The sequence below is a fragment of the Natator depressus genome, chromosome 3 (assembly GCF_965152275.1).
Source record: "Natator depressus isolate rNatDep1 chromosome 3, rNatDep2.hap1, whole genome shotgun sequence".
NCBI classification, from domain to species: Eukaryota; Metazoa; Chordata; order Testudines; family Cheloniidae; genus Natator; species Natator depressus.
The window spans coordinates 152,283,635-152,297,006 of NC_134236.1; the positions used below are offsets into that span (position 1 = coordinate 152,283,635).

A 13,372-nucleotide genomic window follows, 5' to 3' on the forward strand; every position below is an offset into this window, starting at 1 on the left:
TTGCCAAATCAGATTTAACCTTGCATTGTTCCTTAATAAAGGGACACTTTTCCCCTTGATCCGACTTTGTATTGCAGTTTCCTCAGTTGTGTGATTACTGAGAGAGGCAGGAGGACATAGGAGCATGGCAAGGGTTCTGGACTCTACTTTGCAGGAATCAATCTGCAGTGTCTCAGTAGACATTATCATTGGGTGGTGATGCAACTTGTGCATTGATTGCCAGGATTACTTGACAGGACAGAAATAGCCAGTAATGTCTGTCTATTGTATATGCATGTCTATGGTGCAATTGTGGTGATTGGTCACTGGGGTAACATCACACAGGAGATTTTTGGGAGTTGGGTTTGCGGGGTAGCCAGCTAACTTTCATACAGTATACTGACAACTGGGGTGTACCTTTTTGCTGGATTTACACCTCAAAATGAAAGATTTGAGGGGCACTTGTTGCAGAACATGTTGACTCAGGCGTTTGTAGCTGGGATCGATGATATGAGAACTATAGACTTATTGCATACGACCGCACTGCACAGAAAAACCTGCAGTGTCAATTGGCTTGTGGCTCATGTGGCTCAGGCTGCAGGGTTAAAAATAGTGTTTGTAGACATTTTGGGCTTGGGGGGAGTCCAGGCTTTTGAGCCTGGCAAGGAGGAGGGGTTATGGAGTCCGGGCTCTAGCCTGAGCCTGAATGTCTACACTGCTATGTTTAGCTCTGTGAGCCTGAATCAGTTGACCTGGGCTCTGCTATTTGGTGCTGCGGGGGTGGTATTTGTGGGTTTTTGTTTTTTTTGTTTTTTTTTTTTGTGTAGACATACCCATTAGGGGCAGCTAGTCGGGCTTTTAGGTTGAGCAGATGGTATCCTCCACCCCAGGCCCTCAGAGGCTCTAGACCCACATTGCTTATTTGAAAAAAACATTACTTCACTAAATGTCAACAAAATTTACTAAAACTCTTCTTAATTTGATTTTATGGGTTTTTTTTAAGAAAATATATTACCAAAGCTAAATTAATATTCAACTAAAAATAAAGCCTTGTCAAATGGGAATCTAATCAAGATCAAAACAAACAGGTGAGTCTCAATATTAGATTGGAGTTAAATCATCCAATTAAATACTCAAATTTAATTAAACTGTCAAACTAATACAAAAATAATCCATCCTTAAATTCTTAGATGCATTCTAAAAAGGTGGCTGGCTGTTTGGTAAAACTCTTTTTTGACTTTGGTTGTAAATCCCAACTAATCAACTCTATAACTTAGGAAACTATCTGAATATTGAAACAGAACGATATCTAGTTTCCTATTTTTGAACTAGACTACAGATCAAAAACAGATTCCAAGAGAAGCTATCTTGATAGAAAAGTTTTATTTTAAGGCTTATCATTTGAAACCAAGTATTTTAAATATTCTTTAAGCTCTATATATACATAGAAGTTTTTCTTCTACAAGTGACTTCAGGGAATTGATGTTGCATTTATCTCTTAAGGAACACACACAAAATAACGGTTTGGGAGTCAGAATTCCCAGATTCCATTCCCCCTTCTGCCACTTACTGTGTGACCTTTGGCAATTCCCTTAATGTTTCTGGGCCTTAATTTAGCCCTCTATGAAATTAGATAAATATTATTCCTATCTGACAAAGGTATTGTGAGGCTTCTGTTTGTAAAATGCCTTGAGATAGGAATTCTGACAAGTCCTAAAAGCCCAAGTGGTCCCCGTTGTGATGCTGCTGCCCAACACTTGCTGCACGTAAAGTCCCAGGGTGAAGAAAGCCTGTGGGTCCATTCTGACTTGTCTATCCTTCCTCTAAGCCACTTCATGCAGCGAGAGGCGCTCTAAGGGTATGTCTACACTATGAAATTTGGTCAAATTTATAGAAGTCGGTTTTTAGAAATCGGTTTTATATAGTCGATTGTGTCCCCACACAAAATGCTTTCAGTGCATTAACTCGGCGGAGTGCTTCCACAGTACCGAGGCTAACGTCGACTTCTGGAGTGTTGCACTGTGGGTAGCTATCCCACAGTTCCCACAGTCTCCACTGCCCATTGGAATTCTGGGTTGAGATCCCAATGCCGGATGGGGCAAAAAACATTGTTCCGGGTGGTTCTGGGTACATGTCATCAGGCCCTCCTTCCCTCCTGCTGTGAAAACAACAGCAGACAATCCTTTTGCGCCTTTTTTCCTGAGTTACCTGTGCAGATGCCATACCACGGCAAGCATGGAGCCCGCTCAGCTCACTGTCACTGTATGTCTCCTGGGTGTTGGCAGACGCGGTACTGCATTGCTACACAGCAGCAACAACCCATGGCTTTGTGGCAGCAGACGGTGCAATAGGCCTGAAAACCATCCTCATAGTGTCCGAAGTGCTCCTGGCCTCCACGGTAAGGTCGGTCAGGAGCACCTGGGCAGACATGGGTGCAGGGACTAAATTAGGAGTGACTTGACCAGGTCATTCTCTTTAGCCCTGCAGGCAGTCCTATTGCACCATCTTACGGTGAGCAGGCAGGAGATTAGGATGGCTTGCAGTCCTACTGCACCGTCTGCTGCCAGCCAAAGATGTAAAAGATAGATGGAGTGGATAAAAACAAGAAATAGACTAGATTTATTTTGTATTCATTTGCTCCCCCCCCCGTGAAATCAACGGCCGACCATTGTTTTGTTGAGGTCTCTTAGGGGCACCTTGAAAACTTTAATGGAGATTCAGTCCTGCCTGAAATACCAGAGGGAGGGATAGCTTAGTGGGTTGAGCATTGGCCTGCTAAACCCAGGGTTTTGAGTTCAATCCTTGAGGGGGCCATTCTGTGTGACAGTTGTTTTTGTTTCTCCTTGATGTAAAGCCACCCCCTTCATTGATTTTTAAGTCCCTGTAAGCCATGTCGTCAGTCGCCCCTCCCTCCGTCAGAGCAACGGCAGACAATCGTTCCACGCCTTTTTTCCATGCAGGCGCCATACCACGGCAAGCATGGAGCCCGCTCAGATCACTTTGGCAGTTAAGAGCACATTAAACACCACTCACATTATCCAGCAGTATATGCAGCACCAGAACCTGGCAAAGCGAAACTGCGCGAGTAGGCGACGTCTGCGCAGTGACGAGAGTGATGAGGACATGGACACAGACTTCTCTCAAAGCACGGGCCCTGGCAATGCGGGCAGCATGGTGCAAATGGGGCAGGTTCATGCGGTGGAACGCCGATTCTGGGCCCGGGAAACAAGCACAGACTGGTGGGACCGCATAGTCTTGCAGGTCTGGGACGATTCCCAGTGGCTGCAAAACTTTCGCATGCGTAAAGGCACTTCCATGGAACTTCTTTTCCCCTGCCCTGAAGCGCATGAATACCAAGATGAGAGCAGCCCTCACAGTTGAGAAGCGAGTGGCGATAGCCCTGTGGAAGCTTGCAATGCAAGACAGCTACCGGTCAGTCGGGAATCAATTTGGAGTGGGCAAATCTACTGTGGGGGCTGCACAGTATCCTAATTTAGTCCCTGCACCCACGTCTGCCCAGGTGCTCCTGACCGACCTTATCGTGGAGGCCAGGAGCACGTCGGACACTATGAGGATGGTTTTCAGGCCTATTGCACCGTCTGCTGCCACAAAGCAATGGGTTGCTGCTGCTGTGTAGCAATGCAGTACCGCGTCTGCCAACACCCAGGAGACATACAGTGACAGTGAGCTGAGCGGGCTCCATGCTTGCTGTGGTATGGCATCCAAGTAGCCAACACAAAGATCTGCTGATATCAAGGGTAGTTACCCTGGGAAATGTGCAGGACATAGTGGATGGCTTTGCTGCAATGGGATTCCCTAACTGTGGTGGGGCCATAGACGGAACCCATATCCCTATCTTGGCACCGGAGCACCAAGCCGGCGAGTACATAAACCGCAAGGGGTACTTTTTTCAATAGTGCTGCAAGCACTGGTGGATCACAAGGGACGTTTCACCAACATCAACGTGGGATGGCCGGGAAAGGTACATGACACTAACATTTTCAGGAACTCTGAACCAAGAGTTTTTAGATGAGTGTAGTTTGGAGAGTTCTGGTCCTGCGGGCTCAATTCTCAAGTCTCAATTCTACTCTGAAACAAGTCTGTCTTGTAATTATGTTCTTGGCTGAAAATTTACAAAGCCACTGCATATAGACAGTCTTGGGAGAGGGATGGTTAACAGGGTGTGATACAGGAGGGCCAGGGAGTAGTGGTAGAGTGCTAGAGGGGAAATATATAAGCCCAGGGCTATTTAAGGCTTGGTTCCCTGTAGACTAGGGAGGGTGGCTACTGGTTAATTGGAGCACGTGTAGTCAATTAAGGCCCTGTCAGGAAATCTAATAAAACCCCATGCTTCAGGCAATCAGGAGGAAGGAGAGAAGACTGGAGCTTGGAGGTGTGCTGTGAGACTTGAAAGATCAGAGAATTGAAGTAAGGGAGACCCTGCCCCAGCAGGGGAGGGAGACTCCCTCCCCTAGCGTCTAAGGACCAAAGGTACCCCACCCAAGGGGGAAGAGGGTAAGAACCCACAGGGGTTGAGAGGGGCTGGGGCTCAGAGTGAGGAGCAAACCCAGACCCCTCCCCCGCTTTCCTCCTCTACCACCTTCCAGGGCCACTAGCGGGGACCTCGGTGGCCCAGGGGCAAGGGGTGGTATCTTAGCCCCCCGCCAAGAAAAGCGCAGGACCCACCATATTAACATCAGCCATCTTGTCACAAGGAAAAGATCAATACAGCAGATAACTGGACAGTGGACCTTGAATATGGTGACAATGAGCTGCTAACGAGTTACACTATTGGTTAATTAAAACAGAAGTAACTAGTTTCCCTGAGTTGGAACGCTAAAAACTATAGAGGTAATCACATTCTTCTCTTGAATTCAGTTATGATTAGGAAATGCAGGAGCCATGAAATTATGTATCAGAGATTTCTTGAATAGCTTTGTGATTATTTTACTGTCTCAAATCACTTGTTTATATTGGAGACTAAGTTCATATCAGTGTATCTGAGCACACAGCAACAACAGAGGTAGAATAAAGTGTTCCTATCAAAACTGGTGACTCAGCTTTGAAGATTCACTCTTGTTTTTAAGACAAATGTGGCGGTGTATATTTAGGATGGTGGAGGGGTGTTTTTTTTGTTTTGTGGCTTTTTTTTAATCTTTTATCACTAGGGATATAACTGTCTAGAAATACCAGTAAAAGGCTGAGACCTGGTTTCTGTTCCTGGTTCTGCTGCTACAATCTTGGGCAAATCACTTAACCTCTGTGCATCCCTTTCCTCTGTCTGTCTAAATGGGGATATTGCTTATCTTACAATGGTGTTTGTGAGACTTAGCTAACTGATGGTTTGTTAGACTGTTTGAGACTCTTGGATGCAAAGAGCTAGCAAAGGGCAAAGAGTTAATAAATTGAGGACCCTTGTTCTGTTAAATCACCTTAGGCATCTGCTGCGTGGCCTCAAGGTGTCAGTTCTTGGAACTGAGATGCATGTTGTCTCCTAAAGGAGACGCTCTTTTATTCTTGAATCTTAAAGATCTTCAAGGAATCTTCCCTGCCCCACACCCGGTGTCCCAGTTTCATAACTACAGGGGTTGGTCTGCGGCACATCATTCTATATTCCTTATCTGTTCTTGTTTTGCCTATTCCCTGATGGCCGGCCTGCTCGCCTGTGTCACTTTACAAATGAACTAATCGGCATAGAGCTTTTCTATGTCCATGAGTGAGGTGCTTTAAATGTACCTGGTTCAGTAGGTATTGGGTTAGATATTTCCCTGGTGTATGTTCATGGAAGTCATCCGGGGTTAATTTGACTCACCGCATTTTTAAACCACAGCAAAAAGAAACAAAAATCCTACTTGATTAGGTGAATCCTTCCCTCTCTGTATCACGTGAAGCTGCTGACCTCTACGTCACAGATCTCTGCACTTCACAGCACCTCTGATGACCATATGAGGTGCATCGATCTTTTCCCTTTCTCCCTCTTCCCTTCCTCACCCCTTGAAAGATTCCATGTTATAACACCCCTTGTTCTGATAGAGGGCTGGGTTCACCTCCCTCTGGTGTGTTTGTGTGAGAGAGACTTAAATTATAGCTCTCCCAACCTCTGACAGCCCTGTCAAGTGAATTGGAGTAGAGGTCTGATTTCTCCCCATCTTCTTCCACAGTTTTGCTAGCTGTACTGCCTTGGGCCAGCAAAACTGTGCAACTCATTTAAAATAAGAATTACAGTGCTGGTAAAAAGAAAAGGAGTACTTATGACACCTTAGTTTGTTAGTCTCTAAGGTGCCACAAGTACTCCTTTTCTTTTTGCGAATACCGACTAACACGGCTGCTACTCTGAAACCTGTCGTAGTGCTGGTAAAGTACTCCATAAACCTTGTCTGTGGATAGCATTACTGAGCTGCACGTGGCAGTATAATCTAACTTATTTTTATACAGAGTCTGTATCATCTTGGTCTCTCCCCCTTTTGAGAGGAGTGCCACAGAATTGTCCAGCACTCTGCTAGAATCATGGGGCTACTTCCTGATTTGGAGTTCTTTTATAGCTGTGGCTGCATTTTTTATTTATTTATTTTTTTAAACTGAGCCTTTTTGTCACCAGAGTCCCCCAAGAAAGGGGGTTTTTCTTTGTGCCTTTGCTTAGGAGCATAGTTTTCTCGTGTTGGATTTGTAACTGACCCAGGCAGTAAGTCCTGCGCAGGAACATTTGTCAGAACAGATGAAAGAAGCTGTAATGAAAAGAAGATTTGATAACAATGGCTGTCAAACTAAATCTGTGTCCACTTGAGCTGGAAGCATGTTGACTATTGGTTCCCACAATGACCAGTGGGCAGAGCTCCATCCCAACCTAAATGCTGGAGGACATTTCAAGGAGCAGGAGTAAAGACTGCTGGTAATTCTTCTCCATCCCATCCCTATCTGTCACTGAGGACAGGTGCAATAGAAAATGCCACTTCCCCAGTACAAAGCCACATAGGAGAGGAAAGCCTTTTTACAGCATCTGACCTACCAGAGGAGAAGCATTCCATGCATCGATTGCTAGAGGATCTCTCTTAATTCTAGACACTGCTGAAACTGAAAGTGCAGTTAATAAGATAATGCTTTACTAATGTGCCATTCCCGCTATGGCCCAGCAAACTAGTTCAGGTAAAATAAGAATGATGCTGAAAACTGAAACTGAATGTTGGTTGGTTTGGTTTTTGTTTTGTTGAGAGTCTTGGCATTCCAGATGTGTTGTCCCTGATCCACCAACTAATCTGGGACCAGGAGATAGATCCCATGGCAAAGGATACCTCATGGAGGCCCGGTGTGCTAGGGGAGGGAATAAAAGACTAAATGCTGGAGAAATGGTGAGCAGCTGCTGCTGCTCAGAGAGAGGCCAAATGGCAGGTGTGTGCAGGAAGCTGCTGCAGAAATCTCTCAGTAACTCCTGCAGTGCTTTCCCTCCATGTGTTCATCAGTTACTGCTCCCAACGAGAGAAGGGAGGAAACTTAAAAAGGGAGAACGTGGGGGGGGAATTTAGCTCTCCAGCCTGTTGAGTAATTTTTTCTTCGTTACTAACGAACCAGAAATGTTGTGTAAAACGTTCTTGAAAGCTGGCAGTAAAGACTTTTCTCTGAAATGAAAGGCTGCTCTGATTCAGTGTTTGCCATTTCCGAGGGGTTTGTCCAGAATGACCCAGCTGCCAACCAAGTAACTTGTAAAATATGAGTTGGGAGGCATAATTAAGGCGAGCTCATTTGATCAGTGAAGCAGTTGCCAAGGCAGGGTAATAATAATTACTTCATCTCAGAGGGGCACTGCGGCTTGCCTAAATCAAGAAGACCACGCTAAATTGGAGTGAAAATTGAAATTGGGCATCATAACTCCAAGTGGGGGAAAAAAACTGAAGGAAAGTCATAACTTGGGGAAGAAGGGGAAATAATAAACAGTGGAAAACTGTTTCTAAAATGAAAATATGCTTTAAAAGCATATGAAAGCATGGAAAACCACAGTTAGTCTCACAAATGCCCTTGACTCTGCCCTGTATCATCACCCAAAATGAAGAGACAACGTAGTCCTCCGACAAACCAGCTCTTCAACATACAAAATAAGAGCTACAGGACTGCACTTTATCAATGGAGTGTCCCATAGTGGATTTATTATCTGTGTCTATAGGGCACCCTGTGATTCACCTTCCATCTGCAAAAGGAATGTGAAATTTGGCATATAACAAGTCCCATGAATGAGAGCAAAGTGGTCAAAGTATTGCCCTCCCCAATACCACTTCCAGAAATTCATAGATTCCCAGACCAGAAGAGATCATTGTGATCATCTGGTATGGCACAAGCCATAGAACTTCCCCAAAAATAATTCCTGGAAAAACATCCAATCTTGATTTTAAAAATTCAGTGATGGAGAATCCACCGCGACCCTTGGTAGATTGGTCCAATGGTTTATTTCTGTCACTGTTCACAATTTACACCAGATTTCCAATCTGAATTTATCTAGCTTCAACTTTCAGCAATTGGATTGTGTTGTACCTTTCTCTACTAGATTGAAGAGCCCATTATTAAATATTTGTTCCCCGTGTAGATACTTATAGACACTAATCAAGTCACCACTTAACCTTCTCTTTGTTAAGTTAAATTGTTCCTAGATGAATACATTTACGTTTAGCTATATTAAAATGCATATTGTTTGCTTGACCCAGTTTACCAAGTGATCTAGATCTCTCTGAATCAGTGACCTGTCCTCTTCATTATTTACTACTCCCCCAATTTTTGTATCTGCAGACTTTATCTCTGAAGATTTTATGTTTCTTCCATGTCATTGCCTCTTTTGGTTTTTCTCAGACTTTCAAGACCTATTATACCCTGGCAGAGGAGCACCCTAACCAATTCTCAGGGATTCTGGGTACCTTTTCATGAAAGGTAAAGATGTGGAGGCAAAATCTGCCTTATTACTGAAATTGGAGGTCAGCCTTACCTATGCTGTCACTACAGTGTCTGCAGAAAACACCACTGCCACCTTGATTTCTCTTTCAGATAAATTTTAAAAATCTTGAGAGAAAAATAATAATCTTCAGGTCTATATGGGACAACACCACATTAGAGAGAAACTGAGAACTGGGTCAGAGGCTGACTCAGGGAACTAATAATGGCATGCTGACACTCTTGCTTTCAAACCACTGGATTCAATCCATTATATCCCAGTAGTGACTAAAAGCTGTTGTTATTGGCTGGAGGTTGTTTGGTGCTCTGTGTGAAATGAGTTGGGGGAGTGAGGAGGGATGTCAATCCATGTCCTGGGCAGACAGACACAACAAAATTCCACCACAAGATGGATGCTTACTGTGACCGTTATCTGAGAAGCCATAGACAGAAAAGAACCAGAGGATGAATCACTTCCATGCTCAAAGAAGCAGTGTCTACATCTGGGCTGAGGCATATTGTTGGATGCGGAGCACTTTGAGGGAAGTTTGCGCTAATGCTGATGTGTCTGAGCCTGGTCTGTGGCTTGAGGGACTGTCACCACCAAATTCACTTAAACTTGAGAACTAAAATGAAATCTGAGAACTGCCCTCCCCAGAGAGAGGAGATTCTCACCCCTTGTGGATACAAGGTGATAGTTGTTTACAGAGGACTTTCTGGGGTTTCAGTGCTGTACCCTGCTCCTTTAGGGCTATGATCAGAGGACAAAGCTCAGTGTTGTAAATTCAAGCCTATATCTGTTGTTCATGGAATCAAATTGCCCATCCCGGGGAGTGGAAGCTTCTCTAATGCAGACACTTAGTTTAGAGACCCTTTCGTTAGACTCTTCATTCTGGCCCATCATTCTTTGCCTCTTTTTAAAAACCTAACTAGTAATAGGCCAATCTCTAAAAGGCTTTCAGATAAGATCCTCAGTCTCCCCAAGCCTGGGATTCTGATCCAGAGCAAAATAGCCTGGAAATTAGGCATTGCTGGGAACCAATTTTCCTGACCGTTTTCCTGGAAGGATAGTCATATTACTACTGATTTATAATTAGCACTTCACATCTACAAAGAACTGTAGGAGCGTAATCCTATATGGATCTACACAACCCCACAGTGATGTAAGTACGATAGAGAAACTGAAGCAGGAAAGTGAAGTTACTTGCCAGAGTCATCTGGGGAGTCACTTTGGGAGTTGGAATTAGAATTTGGCAGTTCCTAGATCCTAGTCTTTGTCATCACAGTTGATTAGATTTCCAGATCATAAGGGACCAGTGTGATAATTTAGTCTGACTTCCTACATAAAACAGGCCATAGAACCTACCCACAATAATTCCTAGAGCAGATCTTTTGGGAAAACATCCAATCTTGATTTTAAAATTGTCAGTGATGGAGAATCCACAATGATCCTTGGTAAGTTGTTCCTATGGCTAATTACATTGTTAAAATTGTACACTTTATTTCCAGTCCAAGTGTGTCTAGTTTCAGCTTCCAGCCATTGGATCATGTTATAGCAATTGAGTCCTTAGTGATAAACTGGGGACATTACATATTCTGGAATGGGACACAGCTGAATGGATTGGGCAAGCTGAGGCCAATGTAGAAGGAGAACTTTTGTTTTCACACACAAGGCTGGGGCAGGGAATGCATGGACAAGAAGGGAGGTAGCTCAATAGGGTTCTGAGAAACAGCCACATTTTTCCAAGCTGTATCAGAGACTGGGAGAGAACTTGCCCCATCCTGCAAGATGCCACGTGAGTTCTGTGAAGTTCTGAGCAGCCTCCGCTTCCATTGACCTCCATGAGAAATGAGGTGGTTGAGCACCTTGCAGTTTCAGGCTCTCGTGCCATGGAACAGCACTTGGGGAGCAAGGATTGTGTTGGGGTCAAATAGATTAAATTACCTGGTATTACAGGAGTAGCCTCCAGGATATAGGAAAATGATAAAAGTGCTTTTTTTGTGCAGTGAAAACTGCTAAGATAGTGTGAGATCATGGTAAGGATTTCATATGAAGGTGTCACTGATTTCTAAAGAATTCTTTCCTCAGACTTTCTGAATGGGATAATTTATCACCAGAGATTAATTGCACTTAATTATATTACTACAATGAATGGCTCACTGCACTTGTCTCTTTTAATTCTCCTGAATCCATTTTGGGCCACCCAAGCTGCATCACTGCTTGCCTCCTTTTGTGCTTCTCCCACTTGTGCCTCATGCAGCCCCTCGTATACCTTGAAATCCCACCACCTCAACCTAATTTGCCATGCCTCCGTCTTTCCTTAGTACACATCTCTCCTGCAGGGAGGCTATTTACCTTTTAGTGCGTCTCCTCTCACTGCTCAGTACTTAGCAAAGAACTGAAAATAATCATTGCAAGATGGCAACAAACTAGTGATGAAAATCATGATACTTACAAGACGTGCTTAACTACACTATTTGTTTGAGTTACTTGTTGCCTTCCGCAGTGCCGCCTCCTGCCTATGGATCGTCCATTTAGGTGTAAGCCCTCGGAAGCAGGGGCCTTGTCATGTTTACCTGTCTATAAAGTGTCTAGCATACGGACACTATACAAATAGTAGTAATCTATTCACTAACTTAGTGTCTGTAGTTTGAGTAATTAATTACATTGCCCATCTATAGTGCTATATAAATCATATTGATTATTGTTCACCTGGTATTAAATCCCTTCGTAAATGGGTAGGTGGAATGTATAAAGTGTACATCGATGACTAATTTGGTATTCACCTGAGCAACAAGAAATGGTATTCAGATTAATCAGATTATAAACTGCTGAGTGCATAGAGCAATAAAGATACTGTACAATCGATTATGGGTTTTTGTTTTTTTGCAGCAGGATATTGGTGGTAAAAAAAAAAAAATAAATAATCCCCCAAATGAGTCGTCTTCACTAAAGAGAACATGTCTGATTATTTTCCTAATAATAGTTTGCTGCTAACTGTATTACAGTTGCCTTAGCACAGGATGAGAAATCATTGCAGATAGAACATCTACTTCTGATTAAACAGGTGGACAGAGATTTCAGTTTTCCCAGTCATTATTAAAGGCGGTTATTCCTATATGGCGATTTAAATCTAGTCAGGAAAAAAGACACCTTTTTTCTTTTTCCAAATTTTTTTTTTTAAACTAGTGTATTCTGGAAAATCTAATGACCTTAATGTGAATAATCTTGGGTTTATATAATTGACTACAGCTAGTTTTTAATTAAAAAATGACTTGCACATGTTTTTCAATACAGTATAAAGGGGTGAATTTGGTTTGCTGTGATTTGGGGGGCTCATGTTTACTAAATATTCCATGGAAAATATTTGTGAATCCAAATTTAGGGCAAAGGATTATTGTCCAAAAGCTTATCCTGGACGTGCTACTTTTTTTTACTGTTTCTAAAACGTTTCCCATGCAGTTGGAAAGAGATGAAACAATACCGTGTGACTTAAGTGGCCAGCATACAAGAAGAATAGTGACTGGTTACAATGAACAACCTGTAAACAACCTATAGTCTGAAAATGACTCGTTCAGCTGGTTATATGGTGAATATTCAGGAACAATTAATCCAATTGAAGAAAATGAGCGCTGGCTTGTGAATGACTTTCTAACCTAATAAAGGAGAAGGCTAGATTTTTTTGACTTTAGGCACCCAAATAAGTGGTTTGATTATCTTTTTCCAGACATCAGGAGCATGTAAGCTCCCTACAGGCTTCTGTGTGTTTATAGACACCTGTATAAAATATGATTGAATTCTAGTCCTTCAGTCCGGACTATGGGTGAAATCTGACTGGCAACGCAGCCCTAGTTGTCAAGATGCAGACCAGAGTGCTTTGTATCAACTAGACAAAGACTGTAACTGCTATTAAAATCTACACTTAAATACAGGCACTTAATAAATGTCCATGTTGTGTTTTAGGCAAGTCGGGCCCACTCCTCATTAGGCCTCCCGAGAGCATCTTTATGAATGAACATGATGATGATAGTGTTACTTGCTGCTCATTTGGGCTTCTGGGACATTTGTCACAGGAGAGTAACTCATTTGCTCGTCATCAGAAGCTCAGCCTGATCAGCATTTTGCTGGTTTTTGTCGTGAGCTCTGATCTTCACAAACCTTACTAATACGTTAGTCAAGAGCAGAGGAGCACCTGGAAGCATGCATTGGCCAATAAGGTCTGCAGGCCCTCACATAGCTCATGTTTGTGAGAGCAATATTGTCATGCTTGTATGTCTGAGCATGGTTGTGATGTGCTCCCATTAGTGACCCCTATTTTGGGTGGGTTAGTTGCTCAAGGCAGAGGCTTGATGTGCAGATTTTTCTTCACAAACATTTTAAATGTTTCAAATTATTGGAAGGAGTACAGTGCTGGCAGGGGGACCCTTAAAGCTCCGTGTTAAAGAAATGTAGGGTCTAATTCTGTTCATGCTTACATTCGTG

At 43.2% G+C, this 13,372-nt stretch overlaps 1 protein-coding gene across 1 annotated transcript in view; it reads left to right on the forward strand.

The window, feature by feature from the left end:
* Positions 1-13,372, forward strand: part of GLP1R (glucagon like peptide 1 receptor) — an 80,197-nt gene that overhangs the window by 11,697 nt on the left and 55,128 nt on the right. The window contains exon 2 of the mRNA XM_074947618.1: positions 12,854-13,026. Coding sequence (XP_074803719.1) covers positions 12,854-13,026 — 173 coding nt within the window. The remainder of the gene's footprint in view (positions 1-12,853; positions 13,027-13,372) is intronic.